At 37.7% G+C, this 19,564-nt stretch overlaps 1 protein-coding gene across 6 annotated transcripts in view; it reads right to left on the reverse strand.

Moving 5' to 3' along the window:
* The window catches only part of ERICH1 (glutamate rich 1), an 87,349-nt gene that overhangs the window by 31,836 nt on the left and 35,949 nt on the right, over positions 1-19,564 (reverse strand). For all 6 annotated transcript variants that reach the window (XR_012834401.1, XR_012834402.1, XR_012834398.1 and 3 more), the window contains exon 3: positions 18,584-18,718. Coding sequence is in view for 1 of the 6 variants with exons in the window: in XM_075747269.1 (XP_075603384.1) it covers positions 18,584-18,718 (135 nt within the window). In the remaining 5 variants the exon portion in view is untranslated. The remainder of the gene's footprint in view (positions 1-18,583; positions 18,719-19,564) is intronic.

Below are 19,564 nucleotides of genomic sequence, written 5' to 3' on the forward strand. Positions count from 1 at the left end.
GCCTGAAGTCAATCACACTGCTCTTTTGGAGTAGCGACAAGGTTACAAAATCACATTACTTGACATAGTATATCCTCTGCATTGGATTTCTGCTATGCTTTAATCTGAACCTTTTCAAAAGCTGGAAACTCATTAAGTGATATAACTTTTTTCCCCCCTTCACAAAGACTTTGCGTCTGGTCTCTCCCATCTGACTTGTGCTTGTTGTCAAAGGGGTGTTCAGGCTTCCTATGCTTCAGCTGCAGAAATCACTTCCTCTGATACTTAGGGCAGCCAAGTCATATCTGATTTTTCCCAGAATAGCTACTACACCACAGAAAGTTTTCCGACACTAAAGGAATACTATATTTTTATATTCAGAGCCTGATGACGTGTCCTATGCAGAATTTTGTTTAAACAAGAAAATGTAAAAAATTTTTACAGAAAAAAAGGGAGCCCCCTTGCAGGCTCCACTCACGAGATCATTCCCTACATTATCAAGCCAATTGCACAGAGTGAGAATGCTGGATTTAGATGCAAGGAACATAGGTCTGAGAACAATTTTTCAATTTGTTTAAGCAGTAACAGTCTCCTTAATAAATAAACAAATGCAAGTCTGGTGAAAACAAAAAAGTCTCATTGCAAGTGCAAGTGTTTTGCTGGAGTCAAAGACTATAGCTTCATTTGGCCTTTTCTTTTTCACCTTGAGAACACACAAAATTTTATGACTGATTAGACAATGCAAGCTGGCTAAATAGATATCAAATTTAAAAAGATCTGTGTGCTTCTGTAATAACTATATATCTTAAATGACTGCTGCTGTTCCTATCTGTACAAACTATCCAAGTGCTTTTACGCTATATTACTATTTCTCTCATGGCTGTAGCGCACGCTACTTGTGAAGCACATAAAAAAATACCGCATATGTATCAACCTGAATATTTTCTTGTGGGGATACAGGAGATCAAAATTGCTTTCTTGCATAGTAAGGTTTTATTTTTTGGATAAAGACTCCTGGATAGCTGTTTACTTTATGAAAAAGTGCTTAAAAAAACCCCAAACCAAACCACCAAACCCAATGTACTATGTTTTATACAGAACTTAAAGATACAGGGGTTTATGCACAGGTCAGCTCCATTTCAATTCTTTCCAAAAGACAACTAAATGAGATGCAAAATGAACCATGAGTAAGTGGGTCATTTTCAGGTACACTGATGAACAGCAAAGAGAAAGCAAGACAGAAACTCAACAAAATTAACTTATTTAAACCAAAAATAAAGTCCACAAAATCTGTAGTAAGCTTACAATCCACCTGCACATATCATTAGCAAAAGCAAGTTTGTTGAGGTTTCACTGGACTGCTGAGTTTAAAATCACCACAAGTTGATTAGTTTCCCTCCCGCCCCCTTCATAAAAGCTATCTATAGTCAAGCTGGAAGGAGGCCACAGAGTACAGGTTTCTGTCTTCTTAAAGAATTGGCAGTTTGACTTCGGGAGTCAGTTCCTGTGTTCACAGGACTTCTTTCATTCTGGAATGCTAAAGAGTTCAAAAAAACCTTGCAGCAAGTGACAAGACCAACAAACCGCAGCAATGGCTTTTGGTTCTCTGGAGACAAGGGCCAGAGCACTGACCTCTGTGAAAGCAGGACTGGGAATGGCGGCTGTCTGGATGCAGATAGCAGGTGCCTGGCTCTGCGGTGTTGGCTGCTTCTCCAACTAAGCAACATCAAGGGAGTCTGTAGCCTCAATTTTACTACTCACTTATCCCCTGGCAGGAGATACACACTGACCAGGACATCACACAAGATTCGCTTCTGCTGTTAGCTTATACTGTAGCAGGTAGAGAGAACTCCACTGTACTAACAAGTACGGTGACACAAAAAGCTGGCAGAAGTTCACCAAAAAATAGACCGCAAACGGCTCAAAATAATTCAGGGCTTTCCATTTACTTGGCTTTTAAAATAAGCATTTCACTGCAAGCAAGTTTAAGTGTACAGAATTACTGCCATTAAAAGAGAAGGTATTAAAAAAAGGGAAGTATAAAAACCTTGTAAATATATTTGAACTAACGGATATATAATACACAATGAAAGTTCATACAGCTTGTAATATAACTGCTAGAGGCATTTCACTTTAATACATGTATTTAACCAAGAATGTATTTAATAAAACAAAAATGCCAGAGTTAGAGTGAAAAGGAAAAGCACTGTAGATGATTGCTACAGAACACATTCAAGTAATTTAACCATTGCATTTTTACTTAGATATTTTTCTGCATATGTCCAAAAGTTATTACACCATCTTAAAGCTTTTGCTGAAGTTCTCTAAGCACATATGTATGGTTTTGCACTAAACAAAGTGCAACATTTATTTTCAAAGGCACACATTTTGGATTATTAGTGAATGCTGTATACCATTATGATTTCTAAATATATGTCAAAGAAAATACTGTAACAGAATTTCTTTCTTGGGAAAAGTAATTTCTGAGATTACTTAAACATACACCTAAATTCCATGCAATCACTAAAATATCTTACAAGTATATTCAAGATTATGGTACTAAAGTTCAGCCGAGCAGCATTTCAGAATTGACTACAAGTACTTACTTCACCAGGCACCTGTATGCCCTAAAATAATCACAGGCAAACGTAGTTAAAGAATCACTGAAGAGCAGAATAAAGAAAAGGGGCATCAGAAAATGTGTGTGTGTGAAGCCCAAAGTAAACATAAAAAGCCCAACAGATAGTGAGTTAGTAATGGAAGTAAATGTGAGATTTCCATTGGCAAGTGCTACAAAGGAGATGCCAAGAAAATCTGGCATTTTTTGCAGGAGGAGAAAAACTGGCAAAAAAGGACAAGATTAAACCTGAATCCTGAGATGAAAGCAGAAGAGCTGTATCACTCTTTTATTACTTTAAGTTTTCCAGTTTATCCTAAGGCTATGTATTGTCATTTCTTAAGGAGCAGTAACAAGCACAAATTAACATTTCTCTCCTCTCACCTATATACCAAATAAAAAAGTACTGAACAAAGAATCAATCAATTCTTTTCTCTGTCAGAAGAACAGGAAGGATGGACACTATGTTCTTTCCAGTAAAAATGCTGCAGTTCAGCTAAGGTATTTAACTGAGATGTATAAGGTACCATAATATTCACTCCTTTTTCCATGGTCACATAAAAACAGACAGGCTCCTCTGACCCAAGCTAGACTTCATTATCATCACTTGCTATAATATTGCTAGATGCCTCACTCTTCTAATTATATGAGCAGTTGAGTAGGGTATTCTGATATGCTTCAGTGAAGAGGTGGAATAAAATCAGGTCCTTGCACAAATCTGTTCTATTGCAGCAGTTCAGGGTATGAAGAGTCACAGACCTGCAGACCTGCCCTGGAGCCTGCAGCAGTTGCTGCCTCTCTGTGCTGATCTGTCAACACTGTCTCAATTTCAACAACATTCCTATACGCATATTTTTTGCTCATGTCTTTAATACATTTGGGCTTCCACAGCAGAGTCTTCACTATTTTACACAGCTTGTGATATGAAAAGCGCGTTGAGCTGAGCATTGAGTAAAGTCAAGCTCTCTGGGGAATGACTCTTAATAAAGGTGCTATCTTGTCTTTAAACCCAAACACAATTGTTTATTAAAACAGTATCCAAAGATGTTTGGGCTTACTGTGTCAGCATCAGTATAGATGATAGACAGAGATATAAAGACACAAGGGAATAGCTAAGATTGAAAACAGACAAATAAAGGACTTAAAAGTTAATGGAAAACTAACTTACATTTGTTAAGGATAAAAGAACTAAAGCTTTTTAATATATTGAATGAAGGCTGGAAAAGAATAGGTGCTAGGCTTGAGCACTAAGAACTACTTGAGGTGGTTTTACTTTATTTACTGCTTTCTCTAGAATGTTAGTTGAGTAACTACAGATATAATCCCTATGTTAAATGATAGTCATTTTTCATAAAGTTTCGCAGCAAATAATTTTCCTATCAACTACACAGCTGCATCCCTTTGGCATTTTTGGAAATCATATCTTACACTTCATTTTATAGTCAGGATAACAAAGCATTCTGTAAAAGAAAAAAAACACACATGTAATAAAGAGTCTTAGCTTCTAACTCCTCATCTTTAGAGAGACAATGACCAAAAAAATTGGAGCTATTTATTCATCCAGACTGAGAAAATATGTTTACCTTTGCAAATACTCAAGAAGTGCTGATATACAAACGGAGAATGGAATGGTCTGTGAACACACTGCAAACCTAAACCATCCAGATGAAAAAGTACTTAAGTTGCATTTAAGACAGAAGCATGAAAGGAATTAAGGATGCTTCTTTTTTTTATTAAATGTTCTCCTTAAGATGTTGCAACCATTACAGTTCCATTATACTTAAGATATTTGCATCTAGTTCATCTATTATTCAAGCTACCAAGACAGAGTTTTTATCTAATATCTAATATTATATCTTGCATTGTGACAGTGCAATTGTCAACCCACCACAAATTGCTATTTGCCAGTGAAAAACAAAGCAACAAAATAAATTTATTTCTGTGGCTAGCTGTGCAAGGATGCTGATATCCAGCTCAGTGTTCCATTCACACCTTGGTCCTGGTTCCAAAAATCCCACCACCACATCACCCACTGAGACTAACTTACTGAACAGATCCGAATTAGCACAATCTGCTTCTAGCAGTCAAGGCTTTAGGTCACATGGCATTTTTCATCCTGTTCTACACACCTTAAAGTTGGACATATCAGTGATTTAGGCTCATATTGCATTCTCCCAATGTTCCTAACATTTGTGAATTCAACTCTTAAATAATCCCTTGTAAAAAAAAGCAACTTAAGAAGCTTTTCATTCATGATTATTAAATTAGATTGTTGAAAACTTGGTATCAGCTGCCTAACAAAGCAAAAATAGTTCTGTAAACTGGTTCTGAGTTCTCTCCTACTCCCTCAGCAGCAAGATGCAGATAGTTTCTAGAACATGGAAGTTCTTGCCAAGTATCGTAGAATCATAGAATGGTTTGGGTTGGAAGGGACCTCAAAGATCATCTAGTTCCAACCGCCCTGCCATGGACCAGGTTGCCCAAAGTCCCATCCAAGCTGGTCTTGAACACTTCCAGGGATGGGGCATTCACCACTTCTCTGGGCAACCTGTTCCAGTGCCTCACCGCCCTCACAGTGGGTGAATTTCTTTCTAACATCTAATCTAAATCTATACTCCTTTGGCTTAAACCCATTACCCCTTGTCCTATCACTACAGTCCCTGATAAACAGTCCCTCTCCAGCTTTCCTGTAGGCCCCCTTCAAGTACTGGAAGGCAAATATCGTCAACACACCCAGAAACAAATAGCTTCAAGAAAGTAAGGTAACTCAATTCTTATGGAAAAGCACAAAAGCAGGCAGAACAGGTATGAATTCACACAAAACTTCACCTGTCATTAGACCAGCTAAGCCAAGTCTACTGTTTAAAATATCTGCATCAAGAAAAGGAAGAAAGTGTCAGATGTTGGCAGTGGTCCACAGGGCAGTGAAGGTCACCTTTTCCACTACAACCATACAGAGCTAGGTGCTCAGCTACTATAAACTAGCAGATTCGCTCACATCAGTACAGCTGTGCTGGTTGTACCAGCTGAGAATCTGAGAACACATAGATTTCATGCAGAGGAGTTTGTGAGGTGGAGCATCATCAGCTGGATACAAATCATCTAGTACTGTGAATCAGAGATGCAGTCCTTGAAGTGATTTGTTCTTTATAAGGAGAGACTGCATATTTGCCCTAGTGCCTACTCGTGCAGTTGCATACTGCCAAAGCATCCAGGAAATGAAACTAACGGTACATAGATGGAGCAAAGGAATACATAACTTTGGTAGCAATAAGAACTGCAGTAGCTTTGGTCAGCCAGAACATGCTGTACAAAGCAACTGTGGATCCTTGGAATGTACTTAGATTACCTGTAGCGCATTTTGGCTAGATTACAGCAATAAATTTGTGTGCACTGGTATTTCTGCTTTTTGCTGTATCAACATAACTTCCATTTTTTCTCAGCTCTCCACAGATCACTGGGAAGAGAGAGTGAGTGAGGCTGATGCATGGCATGTGCAATGCAAATCCTGCAATACTGAGCACTCATGATTCTCCAGTGAGGTAAGGGACCTCCTTTTTCTCTGTTAGTCTACTATACGGAAGGCTCCGATACAGTTCAAATAACTAACAGGGCTTACTCCAATTATGAACCAATTTTCACTTGAAGGGATAAAGTGGAAGGAAAATAGCATGAAACTAGCAAACAAAATTTAACAAAATAACTGGTAAAGGAAGATGGATGGGGATGATTTTCAAAGCTTCCTGGGCACAGGTTACAGTTTTACATGGGCTGTTCAGTACTTTAAAAAGTGTTACCTGTAAATCTTGCAGAGGGCAGTAGCCAAAGGCAGAGGATATGAGATCAAGAAATTTCCCCAAGTAGAGACTGAATGGAGACAGTCTACTGGAAGCTATATCAATGTGTGACTGTAAACCTACAAATTACCATTAATTAAAACAGCTGCTATAACAGAACAACAAAATGACATCATTAGTTAGGCCTCATTCTGACTTCCAACATGAGACAAAAAAATTTTTATCTATTTTATACAAAACATTTACAAAAAAACTATTTAAGAAAATAAAAAGACATGGTTACTACTCACACGTTCTTTTTCCTTAGCCACTCAGCCATACTGATACTAAGCCCCTTCATGTTAAAAACAAGCTTTTTACTGTTTTTACAGCGTCCAGAGCATTTAAACAGGAGGGTCATATATAACAATAGAAATTCTGCATTCAAATAGCTTTCTTCTTCCTCTGCTCCCTATTTCTTTTTTTGAATGTGAGAATTGAAATTGCTGCATAGAAACAAGTTTCTTTAGAGAGAAAGAGTATGAGCCCTAACAGTGAGAGGATAAGCCAGGGTCACATTCTTGTGCTTAGTATTTACAAGTGTGTTTTCTGTCAGTGGATATTTGGGTCTTGACATGTAGGACAACAACATGTTGCTTTGGTTCAGTACTAACAGGTTCATAGGCAATAGCAGAGCAGTGGAGGTTATAATTTTACATGCAAACTATACAACTGATACTAAAATGAAAATACCATGTGTGTATTCACAGTGATCAGAAACCTTTTCAAGATGTATAAAACAACTGAAACTCCTGTTTTTACAGGGGATGAACTGAGATACAGAATGATGAAGCACTTGAGCAGCCAGAGACCAAGCTGTAAGTTTACCAGCATGCCTTTCCCCTTAACCCAGCACCCTACTGACTACCCTGTTGCTCCATGACACTTTAAGTATAAAAGCTTAGGTCTTGATTATGTTTTCGTAGTCAAGTAGCGTCAGTTATCCAAAGTGTTGGGTGTCTGCTCAAGTGAGGCAGCAATTATAACAGCGCTGGCTGTTTGCTGGGATCTAAGGTGGTTGTTGGTGCTGTTCTCTATTTCTTTTCCTTTCCCTTCAGTTGCCTACTGTCACTCTGATGATGGGAAGCCTACAACACAGCTGCAAGGAGGGAGCAGGGGGAGCACACTCCAGCTGAGAGGGGAGAAGTAACTCAGCAGGTGGGGGTCAAGAATATAAAAATAATATGGGAAGCTAAAGGGATGCAGTCAGGAAAGAAGAGAAAATAGGCCACAGTGCCTCTTCATTCTGTAAGGCTCATCTATTAGAGGAGGGGATGCACAACCAAAATATTTGTAATCACTGTAATTTAAAATAAAACAAAAAGCAAAAAAAAAAAAAAAGCCACAGAAATAAAGGCCCTAATTCCCTCTCCTCCTGCTTCGCATACTGCCACCTGACTAGCTGAACCTACTTTAATTGAGTTACTTTCAGACTTACAGACATGTAAACAAGAGAAGATTCAGTTTGAGACAGTTTTATTCCTCCATGATACAATCAAAGAAAAGATGAAGGACAAGAACCACTTACAGAAAGTGAAGGTAACAGTCAGAGTAAACATGTCTCATTAACAATGTGCTTGTTGGCAAGTTCTTACTTTGCTTAAGCACATGTTTGCCTTCTAGGTTCCAACCAAGAGTTCTCTTCATTAAAATGTAAAGGCATAAACCAGGATTAGGGGTACACTAAGAAACCACAGAAATACATAGGAATGAGATCTCATTTCAAAGGTATATTTTTGTTATTCAAGTATTCAAAGCTTTCTCAAAAGCATGCAGAAAGTTAACTAATACTTATGGCATAAGTGTACTTATTTACAGTCATAGAAATATAAATCAAAGATCTTTAATAAACCATTAACATGGGGCCATGGCTAAAGTAAACCATTATGAGTGTATCACATTAGTATAATTTTACTTTTTTCCTCAATATATTTTCAGCATTTGCAGTCGTTCCTAACACCACACACAAATTTGGACTAAAAATCTGGGGCAGAATTCTTTGCCATTCCACTTCCAAATACATTTTCCAGAAGTCTTTTTGTGTGCATGTGTGGTGGCGGTTTTTGGTTTTGGATTTTTTTTTAATGGGGTGTCTACCAATGTCTTAATGTCAGAAACTATCACACAAGAACTACTGAAGACTTCAGTGACATTAAACAACTCCTAACCATACCATGATGCATGAGTTCTGTAATAGTCCCATATGCTTGTAGATATATTGGCATTTAGAAAATGTAAATACTTACAGACAGTGGTAGTTAGAAATGACTGTTTCTACATTGTATATAAACTTAAACTAGTGATTCATACTACAGTTTGATAGCCCAATCCTGTGTTTAAAAACCCTCCGTGGGCAGCAGTGCTTCTCTTGGTGAATTTCACATTCACCTTCAGGAGGTTCCAACTTGTTTGTTGTGAAATCAAAAGAGGCGATTACTGACTCTAGCTGGCTGTTTGACAGATGACTGAAATTCTTTATAATACTGCTACAGGATACATGTAGTCTAGAGATGTTTTCTGTCCAAGATACAGATTATAAACATTTGAGGTAGGTGTATCATATGTAGTATACTAAAGAAAGATTTCCAAAAAGAAGTGATCACACTAGTCAGGTAGCTTTCACAGCATGGTACATCAGCAAGTATCTCCTTTTAAGCATACATTAAATGCCTTGGAAGTCAAGATGATAAAAGTTAAACGCATGACTAGAATTCTGGATGACTCTTAAATCAGGTGTCACTTTAAAAAGGAAACCTTGTCCTGCTGAGAGAGAATAGTATTTAAAATTTTTCTGAAGCAGTATTAAATTAGAGAAGTTGATTTAGGTCTTTCTTAACCTTGCAGTTTAATTCCAGTGATGTAAGTCAACTGATAACAGTGTCAGTGTAAATATGAGCACTACTGGATCTACCTTTTTTTAAAAAAAATTAACTCCAAGATAACAAATTATTAAATACTTTATCTGAACTCTGAACAAAAAAAATATGCTTATTTAACCTTATTCAATTTCAGAAAGAAACCTATGGTGATTTTATTTATTAGGACGTCATTGCATCTATCAACAAACAGAAGGTCTGCAGAAATTATAGTCAAGGAGAAAACATCTGAAGTACAGAATTCTTCAGCTATAGCTGTCTACTTGTTTGTGGCATCTTTCACTGTAACTGGTTCCAAAATGTCAAATACATTTAAGCTGAAGAAGAAACTGGCTGTAGAGGAGAAAGTCGCTTAACCTCACAAGGCAGCTCCCTTTCCAAGTCATTGATTAATCTATAAACACCAGCAACATTATGGAAAGGCTTGTATTAACAGCCTTAACAGAGGTGTCATTGCTGCAGCTTGCTTTGCAAGGGTGACATACACATAAGAATGCCTGAAGCTGCTGGGAGCTGAGGAAAATCTGCCACTCACAAACTGGGAGTCATACATTAATTTCTGCAGGGACAGAGCTAAATTACAGAATGCTATCACCTATAATTTTACCATGCACAAAGATATTGTTTTAATAATAAACAGTGACATGCAAACCGGCAGAGAATTAAAACCAGAACATGCAAAATTAACTAGGGAAATTCATTAATATAAATTAAAAAACATATAGCTTGACCATTAAAAATACCAAAGAGCGAGGAACACCATATAATCACTGCTTCTTCCTTGCTGAATTACTGAAAACCACTTGTTAAAGTAACAACTCTTTTACAAATAAGTGTTCAACCTGCAAGTCCATACTCTCTCCTTTCTAGATGAGGAAAGGAGGAGGGAGAAACCTTACAGCAATAGTTTTACAAGTAGCTGAATGTGGGAGAGGAAATCTGTCTCTTTTTTTCAGCAAGTTGTAAGAAAAATCTGGACATTTGCATATCAATCATTCACTTATTAATGCTATCATTTTAAATATGATTTGGTGCATCTGTGTTGCAAAACACTGACTATAATACTAAGTTAAGAGCTGCACTTTAGCATCTCGTTATTTGGAGATGATTATTTAGCATCTTTCATTATTTGCTCATACTAAATGAAGTCCTAAATTAGATAAATTAGATATGATTTTCATCTGCAAGCATCCTGTAATAGGTTTGTTGTTCAATAATTGCATTGGGTTTGCGTGGCAAGGTTGGGGGGGTGGGGGGCATGCTACAGGGGTGGCTTCTGCGAGAAGCTGCTAGAAGCTTCCCCCATGTCTGACAGAGCCAATGCCAGCCGGCTCCAAGACGGACCCGCCACTGGCCAAGGCCAAGCCCATCAGCGACAGTGGTAGTGCCTCTGGGATAAAATAATTAAGAGGAGGAAAAAACTGCTGCACAACAGCAACTGTAGCTAGAGAGAGGAGCGAGGATATGTGAGAGGAACAACTCTGCAGACACCCAGGTCAACGAAGAAGGAGGGGGAGGAGATGCTCGAGGCGCTAGAGCAGAGATTCCCCTGCAGCCCTTGGAGAAGACCATGGTGAGGCAGGCTGTCCCCCTGCAGCCCATGGAGGTCCATGGTGGAGCAGAGATTCCACCTGCAGCCCGTGGAGGACCCCATGCCAGAGCAGGTGGAGGCACCCAAAGGAGGCTGTGACCCCATGGGAAGCCCACGCTGGAGCAAGCTCCTGGCAGGACCTGTGGAGAGAGGAGCCCACACCAGAGCAGGTTTGCTGGCAGGACTTGTGACCCCATGGGGGACCCACACTGGAGCGGTCTGTTCCTGAAGGACTGCACCCTGTGGGAGAGACTCACCTTGGAGCAGTTCATGAAGAACTGCAGCCCATGGGAAGGACTCATGTTGGAGAAGTTGGTGGAGGACTGTCTCCTGTGGGAGGGACCCCATGCTGGAGCAGGGGAACAACAAGAGGAGTCCTCCTGCTGAGGAAGAAGGAGCGGCAGAGACAACATGTGATGAACTGACCACAACCCACATTCCCCATCCTCCTGTGCTGCTGAGGGGGGAGGAGGTAGAGAAATTGGGAGTTAAGCTGAGCCAGAAAAGGGAGGGGTGTGTGTGGGGAAAGTGTTTTCAGATTTGTGTTTATTTCTCATTACCTTACTCTGATTTGACTGGTCATTAATTAAACTCATTTTCCCCAAGTCGACTCTGTTTTGCCCATTATGGTAATTGGTGAGTGATCTCTCCCCTGTCCTTATCCCAACCCACGAGCCTTTCGTTATATTTTCTCTCCCCTGCCCAGCTGAGGAGGGGAGTGACAGAGCAGCTTTGGTGGGCACGTGGCCTCCAGCCAAGGTCAACCCACCACAATAGTTTTTTTTTCATGGAATAAAACTAGATTACTTTTTGTAATGCAGAATCTTCATCCCCAAATCACCACAGTTCCCTCAATTTGTCTTGTTAAAAGCTTTAAGTATTCAGAACACAAGAAGTTGCCACAAGACTCAGGACAGTCAATCTAGGAGCAGCTGACAGAACATACTAAGAGATAACTTGATTCATAGGGGTTTTTTAATCATAGCTCTTTCTCTCAGATACCAGATTCAGAAAAGCAATTGTACATGTGCTATATTAATATATACAGAAAATAAAAATATTTACAGCTTTCAATACCCTTTTTCTTGTAACACATACAGCCTATGAACTCATTGCACAGATTATGAGATATGGGTTGAGACAACTTAAAAAAAACCCACAAAAACATGTCAATTTAAAAAAGCCCAGTTCTGCAGGGACTGGCAGGAAGCTTGTAGCCATGTGGCTTTTTCATCAGTAATTTACATACCAATTATTGTTGATATTAAAAAAATCCAACAGTGAGAACAAGGAAGTTATGCATGACTTGGTAACCTAGCTCTAAAAAACCCACCTCAAAAACTACAACACAAAACCAACCAAACAAAAAACCAGACCCTAACCCATGAATTTTAAACATGGTCAAATGCAGTTGTTTATCAGAAAACATTTTCCAAGAGACTGACTTCTGGCAAAAGCCAAGGTATTGACATATCACATAACAAGAGTTCTTGGTGGAAGGCTGTGCCAGAAAAACCTTGTTGCAGTCTTTTGACATATTAAAAAAACCCCCACAAAGCAGTAGTGGATAGAAATACAAAGACTATTTTATTTCAACATATGGCCTTATTGAAACCACAAATAACACATGTGGAGTTTATATTCTGAAAAGGATGTTGTGAAAAGGGAGATACATAAAAGAACTACAAAAGTGACTTGAGGATTGAAGTAAATATCTTAGAGCAATGCACAAGTGAATCTGTTTATCTAATCAAAAAGATTGATGGTGACTTGATTACTGTGATGCTTTGTGGGAAGAAAATACTGCTTAATAAAGGCTCTTTACTCAAATGGAGGAAGGCAGACAAAAGCAATTTTCTTTTTTTTTTTTTTTTAAAAAAAGTTAGGCCAATTAACTATTAGAACAAATTACCAAATTACCAGAAAGTACTGGAGCCTCTGTGACATCACTGAAATGTGCATTTTTTTAAATTTTTTTTTTTTGTAAACACAAACTGCTGAGCTCAATATGGGGTGAGACCTCTATAACAGGTACAGAAGATTAAATTACATGGTCTAATGATCCCCCTGGTTGGAAAGCTACAGAAAGATTCATAATGCTCAAGTTTCACAACTGGTGCTACCCACCAGTGGAAAAGGTTTGCTGCCAGCCTTAGCCCCTTAAAACATATTGTTCCCTTGGTGCGCTGAGTACATCAGTTCTGTAATGCATCACATTCCCAATCACGTCACACACGATTCATACTAGCATCTCCTCAACAACAAACACAGGCTTAAGCATTATTAAGTATTCCTAAAATGGCTGCCTTAAACCTGAAGTGAATCAAGACACTACAGACAAGTAAGAGACTACTTGCCTTTACCATATTTATCTTTTGCTGATCAGTAAAGCCCAAATATTTTTGCCAGCAAAATCAAACTTGAGAAATGCAGTAGTTTTTAGGAGGTCTGCTAAATGTCTCCTCCAATGTCACTATCCTTCACTGACATAGCTAATAATTTCCTGGGATGCATCTCATTTGAATAACTTGATTTACTTGTATGTAAATGAGAGAGATCTCTAAATTTATTCCCTCAGCTTGAGCCTCTTGGCTGCAGCAGTAGCAGCTGGGAATGGAGCATCCAGACTGGCCCCATCCCCCTAGCTACAACTCTGTCTCATAACATACCTGTTAGGAGGTAGGATAGAGCATAGTTAGGTCTTGCTCCTTTTGTCTATATAAAGGGTTTCACCAAAACTGGGTAGGTTGTTATCGACATAGTAACAACAGGATATTACCAGATGAATTCTGCATCGTGGTTCAAAAATATGAAGGAAAAAAGCGTGAGACTTGACAAGAACAAAAAGAATTGGTTAAAAAGTTAAAAATAAAAAATACCCTAAGACAACTTTTCTTTGAATTCTCTTTATCTGTTCTTCCAGGTGCCCTCAACTACTGCGTATTCCTGAACTCCTACGTGCACAGTGTTTTCATTTTGCACAGTCTCTGGGTCAGGAATTTAGTCTGCCATGAGTCTACGAAACACCAATACTTTGGGACTCTACATAAAAATATGGATTTAATATGCACACTGTTCTGTGCACAAATAAAATAATTTTATATGTTATATTCTATTATCATAGCTTAAATTAAGAGTATCCAAAAAGAAACATTGCTGGAGAAATAAAATCAGTTTATCTTTTAGAAGGAATAAGGTTACATTTTTAGCATTCATATTTTAATACAAAAACCAGTATTTCCTATTGTTTCACCTGTTTTAAAATAAGAAGCAAGAAATCCACAATTTAACTTCATCTTATGAAACTAAAAACCAAAACAAATCAAAACTAAGCTATTACGTCCTAGCTATACGTCCTAAGCTACGTATTCCTAAGTTTAGGAACACATAATTCAACTTTCCTGGATTCTCCTTTCATATGTAATCCCCTTTTGAACATGAAGGTGTATCTCCCAAGTGACTACTCCTGAATAAATATTTCTCAAGAAATAGATAATAAAAAATTAATTTTGATCTCTGATTTGAGAGCTTTAAGCTATGAGGATATTAAGTTTACAACCAGAATTTGATGGATGATAACTTATCTGTAGCTTGAACATTACACTTTTGTAATGCCTTTGTCAAAAGTATAAAGTCTATTGCTAAAAGAAAGTTAGCAATGCATTAACATGTACCAAAGTCAATACAAAAATCATGTGAAAACCAGAAGAAATTCTCTGCATTATTTCCTCCCTTGACTGTCTAATTCCTGCTACTCAATTCAGTCAACAGAAGGCTGACATGATTGCACAATCATAGTGACTCAATTCCTCCAAAACAGTCAAGGGAGCTTTTAAAAATTAGACACCTAAGTCTAATTTACTATTTGAAAAAGTTGGATAAATTTAGTTTTCATTATTTTCTTGAAACACAAGGCAGTCTTAGATTTTTGTTGTCATTACTACAGGTTCATCAATCACCTGCTTACATGAAGAAAACAAACCTGAAGGAACAGCTTTATTCCCCCCACCTCTGGGAAATGTATAAGAAAAACAAGGAAGCCAAGACGCTTCATAAAACTTTAAATCCCAATGCCATTAGTCATTTATACATGCATCACAAGGTGACCGCATAATGCTAAGGGCATAACTGGTCACGATTTATTTGACACAACAGAGAAAAGTATTTAAAAGTATTAGAAAAATTATCTGAAGTGCTAAAAAACAACAAGCAGAGACAGATGGAGAAAGACAAATGGAAATATTCACACAGATCTGCTCTGCTTTTTTTTTTTTTCCTTGTTCAGAAGCTAGTCTGGACAAGATTAATTTCATTCTGACAGTATCAACCACAACTACTAGTTTAAAGAAGAATAATAATGGACAAACCCAACTATATTTTAGAGCTGACAAGAATTTATTTTAGTTTATAATTGTAATTAAACTTTTAAATAAGTGCTCAAAACCACCTGATGTCTAAATTCATATTCAAGTGACTGAATATTTAATTATTCCACAGAGTAATTTAAGGCAATGAAATATCAGCCATGGCATATCTATTCCTCTTGATAATATTTTTAATTTAATTCAGATAGATATGAATTTGGTTTTCTTATTTATTGAAGAGACATAGCAAATCAAACTGATATATAACTAAGTTACAACTGAAAAATTTTAATCCCAAAATATGGTCAGATTATTTTCATGAGACAGGTTTGATAAACAACAAAATTATTTTCTGAGTCAAATTCTGTGGAAATTCAAACAAACAGAAAACTATTTCCCTCATTTTTAGGTCCAAAGGCTAGAAAAGGCTAGCAAGGCAGCCTTTTGTTACCCAACGTACATAAAACAAGCTTCATTTTTTTTTTTAGGAAACACAGCAGAAGATAACCTGTTGCCCTTCAAAGTATGTCATATAGATAGTATTAGGAGTAAAACAATGCAAACACTAGGTCTGCATTTCCGCCTTATGAAGCTAGTTCTTTGGGAATACCTGAGGCACTTCTAAACAAAACAGGTTTATTTTATATATATGGAATGTTCATATATACAGACATGCATGCTTCCTCTTTTTTCTTCAGTGTCAAAAGCTCTCATTGGAGATTTCCCTTATCCTTTCAAAAAAAAAAAAAAAAGATTTAAATAAGTGATATACAACTAAATCTAGGTGACCAAACTAAGTAATCCATGGTGTGACTGTCTAAACTGTTCTTTTTGTATTTTATGAGCAGTGCCTGAAATCACAGCCTTCACCCTGCAATAGATTTTATGTATATGCTTAAATTAAATACTGTAAGAGACCTACACATGAGTAAAGTTAATCACGTCCCTCAACCTTGCAGGATTAGCACCGATCTCTAATTCTGCAATCCATATTTAGACAGAACAAATAAGGGCCTTAAACTGCAGCAAGAAAGAGCTAGCATTAAAGGGTAGTGAAACTCTAGAGCAAATGGAAAAGGGCACCTAAGAAAAATGTCCCTACAGGGAGGTTAAGAACAAATTAGGCAAATACCTAGCAAGAATGACATTTATAGTCAAACCTACCTTGCAAAGAGAACATAGATTAAAAACCTCTAAAAACCACTTCAAACTTAATTTTTCTTGATTCTGTGGTAAACTGTAAAGTTAAGTAATAAACCAATCCAAAAATAAGTCTCCTAAAATTCCAGATGCATTTGTTAACCATTAAAAAAGCGGCTGAAGTCTAAGACCTTCTCTTCCTGAACAACAAGATTGGGATCAGTTAAAAGAGATCACCATCCACACAGCCAATACCGTCACTAAGCAACACCAGAACACTACTTATTGCTATTGTGGTTGAGCACGTTTGTTTTGAAATACTAGAGGAAAAGATTAAATCTAAAAAATGAACAAGTAAAGCCATTATTTAATAATCCATCCATTGTAAAATCAGACAAATTTTATATGACCCTAAAAAGGGACAATATAATGCAATTTTAAATTCTATTTTACTTTATTCCTATACAATATATCAACATCTAATATGTACCACATATTGATTTATTCATAGATTTTAAACAGAAGCTAGTAAATTTCCCACAAAAGTTCTGAGCTGATACCTTAATAAGGATGTATCTCAGTTGCAGTAGTGTTCAGAGGTCTGCATTCTAGTATTTTATTTAGAAAACACTTAAGTCCCTGTATAAAAGTGAATGCTATAGGTCTATTTACCTATGAAGTATTGAGACTTTAGTCTTATTAGCAAAATACAGAAGTCATCTCTCTAATATCTGAAAGGAGATCACAACAAAGAATAAACAGAGATTATATGGCAAGAAAAGGAGAGAAAGGGTCCTTCAATACCAGAATAAGCAGTTTGAATATGACATGCTGGGAAACAGAAACCAAATGAACTGTCCAAAGAGAACTGTGTAACTAAACAAATTTAAGGACAGTCCAGAAACAGACTCTGGACGCTGAACATGAATGCTATCTCATCTAAAGAGAAAAGCCCAACCTGGAAGTCGTGCATTAGAACACCTTCCTACCCACAATCCCAATAGTATCAAGACCTACTGTTATGTTATTCTGATAAAGTTACTTCTTCCTCAATCCAAAAAAGTCTTTAAATTATTTCACACCAAGGACATTCTTGATGTCCCACCAGTCATGCTGTACTTTGCTTCAGTCTCTTGGGCTACTTTGATAGTTTCACTTGTATTCACATTCTGAATGGAGCTCAGAATAGAGTGCAGACCCAATTTCCAAGCTGAAAATTCAGCCCTGTGGGTACTGTTTTCAAATGCAAGGAGCATTTGCCTTTCTGCATCTGCAGGTTGTATCTCAGGTTTTCCTTACATTTAGGCAGTCTCCAGGCTGAAACAGATACAGCAGTTTAATAAATGCTGCTTATCAAGTGTTTTACTTTAGCAGGCTCACCTGGATATTTTCTTTGCCATAGACTGCCCCTAGCAGCAAATGACAGTGATACACAATTTTGGACCAACATACATCCACAGGAACATAGCAATTGAAAAAACTAAATGAATTTATCTTATCTAAGCTTAGGGCTTCTTTCCAAGACAGACAGAATCAATTTAATTCTGGCAACATCATTCAGAAAACCATGTTTTTAACTGAGGTCAACTTAGAGCCCACTTCTTTACAGATCCTGTGCTTCTTCCCTTATATCCTTTGACAACACTAAATATTGGTTCTGAAGTTACCTGGTCACAGCTTCTCATCAGAAAGCCTCTCCATGCTAAAGGCTTGGTATCTCCCCCCATCAACTCTAATCAGCTGAACATCTGTTCTAATTGGGAGAGGTAAATTTGAAAGGCTGTTAAATCTCTGCCCAATTCCTCAGAACATCAAAAGAAAGACTTATTAAAACAGCTTTATTCAAGATTTACTCTTAGAAATAATATGATTGTATAAGCAGGCATAATATGAATATACACATAGCACTTGAGTCGGAGGAGCTGAAGACTTTACCTTCAGTTAAACTTCATGTAACCAGCAAGATCAGCGGCACTGTTGAATCTGGTCTTCAAACTCTAACAATGGAAATGAACCCATAGGGATGTACATCCTTGTTTTGCTTATGTTGCAAAACAGTGACACCCACTGGCAGCAACAGTTTAAATACTTAATTGTTGCAATTTGAATCCACTTGATAAGAGTTGCTAAAAAGTTTCTCTTGAGAAAAAGTCATCATAGTAACAATCATACAGGCTTACCTGTTGAGTCGGCACTAGTGTCTGAGTTTTCAGAAACTGAAATACTAAGAGCATCTGGAGTAACTGCAACGTAACCCTCTGGAGGAAGATCCACTGTGTACATTCTCCTTGGAGGCAGAATTGTATTGTCGCTACCTACAAAAAAGAAAAAACAAAGTGTCTGGCTATTGATCTCAGTATAGATTTTCTCAAACGTTTTCCCCACTACGGCAATGACAGTAAGTGGTCTCAAAAATCCTTATAGAGGAAAAGGAGGTGAGAGAAAGTCAGGTGTGGAACACTGAAGTTACCCTATGACCAACAAAAATGCACCAAATTCCTTCCACTTCCAGGAATTTTTTAAGAGATACTCTACAAGTTTTTCCCCATTCAGCATAAGCAGATACTATTTCTTTGAGAACTGTTTCATAAAAGATGGATGTAAAGATACAAGCCAATTACAAGGTGATAGAAGCCATAGAAAAAGAATCGCACAACTCCAGTGTGTCCATTCACAGACCTTTTAAACATACCTTATGCTGTTCTGAAGGGCACAAAGATAAAGGGAGTTTGAAAACCACACCTGACTAAGCCTCATCAGTGCCTCCCAAAGAACCTCATCTTCTCATCCTTTCTCTGCTTCTTTCTGGGGAGGAAGAGTGCCAAGGGCCAGCTTTCCAACTATTTCATTGTATAGGAAACTATTTGCGATGGTAGCAGCAGACTGTTTTTGTAGGATTTCTTTCCCCTTTAAAAGGTACATACAAATACATGCAAGAGTGGCAGTATAAAATGCATTTCTTCACCAGACAATAAGTAACTCCATAGGAATGACAGACATGCATCTCTGCTCCAGTTACACAAACCCAGTCCAAATAGTAGACTGTATTATTGTGCTCAGTAGGGACAACAGTTGAGATCAACCATAGGGAGCTTTTCCAGAAGGCCAGGATGTTCAGGGGGTCTCCAGATGCTGCAACGTAATTTTAGATGGTTCAGTGT

This window comes from Balearica regulorum, chromosome 3 (assembly GCF_011004875.1).
Source record: "Balearica regulorum gibbericeps isolate bBalReg1 chromosome 3, bBalReg1.pri, whole genome shotgun sequence".
In the NCBI taxonomy this organism is placed as follows: Eukaryota; Metazoa; Chordata; class Aves; order Gruiformes; family Gruidae; genus Balearica; species Balearica regulorum.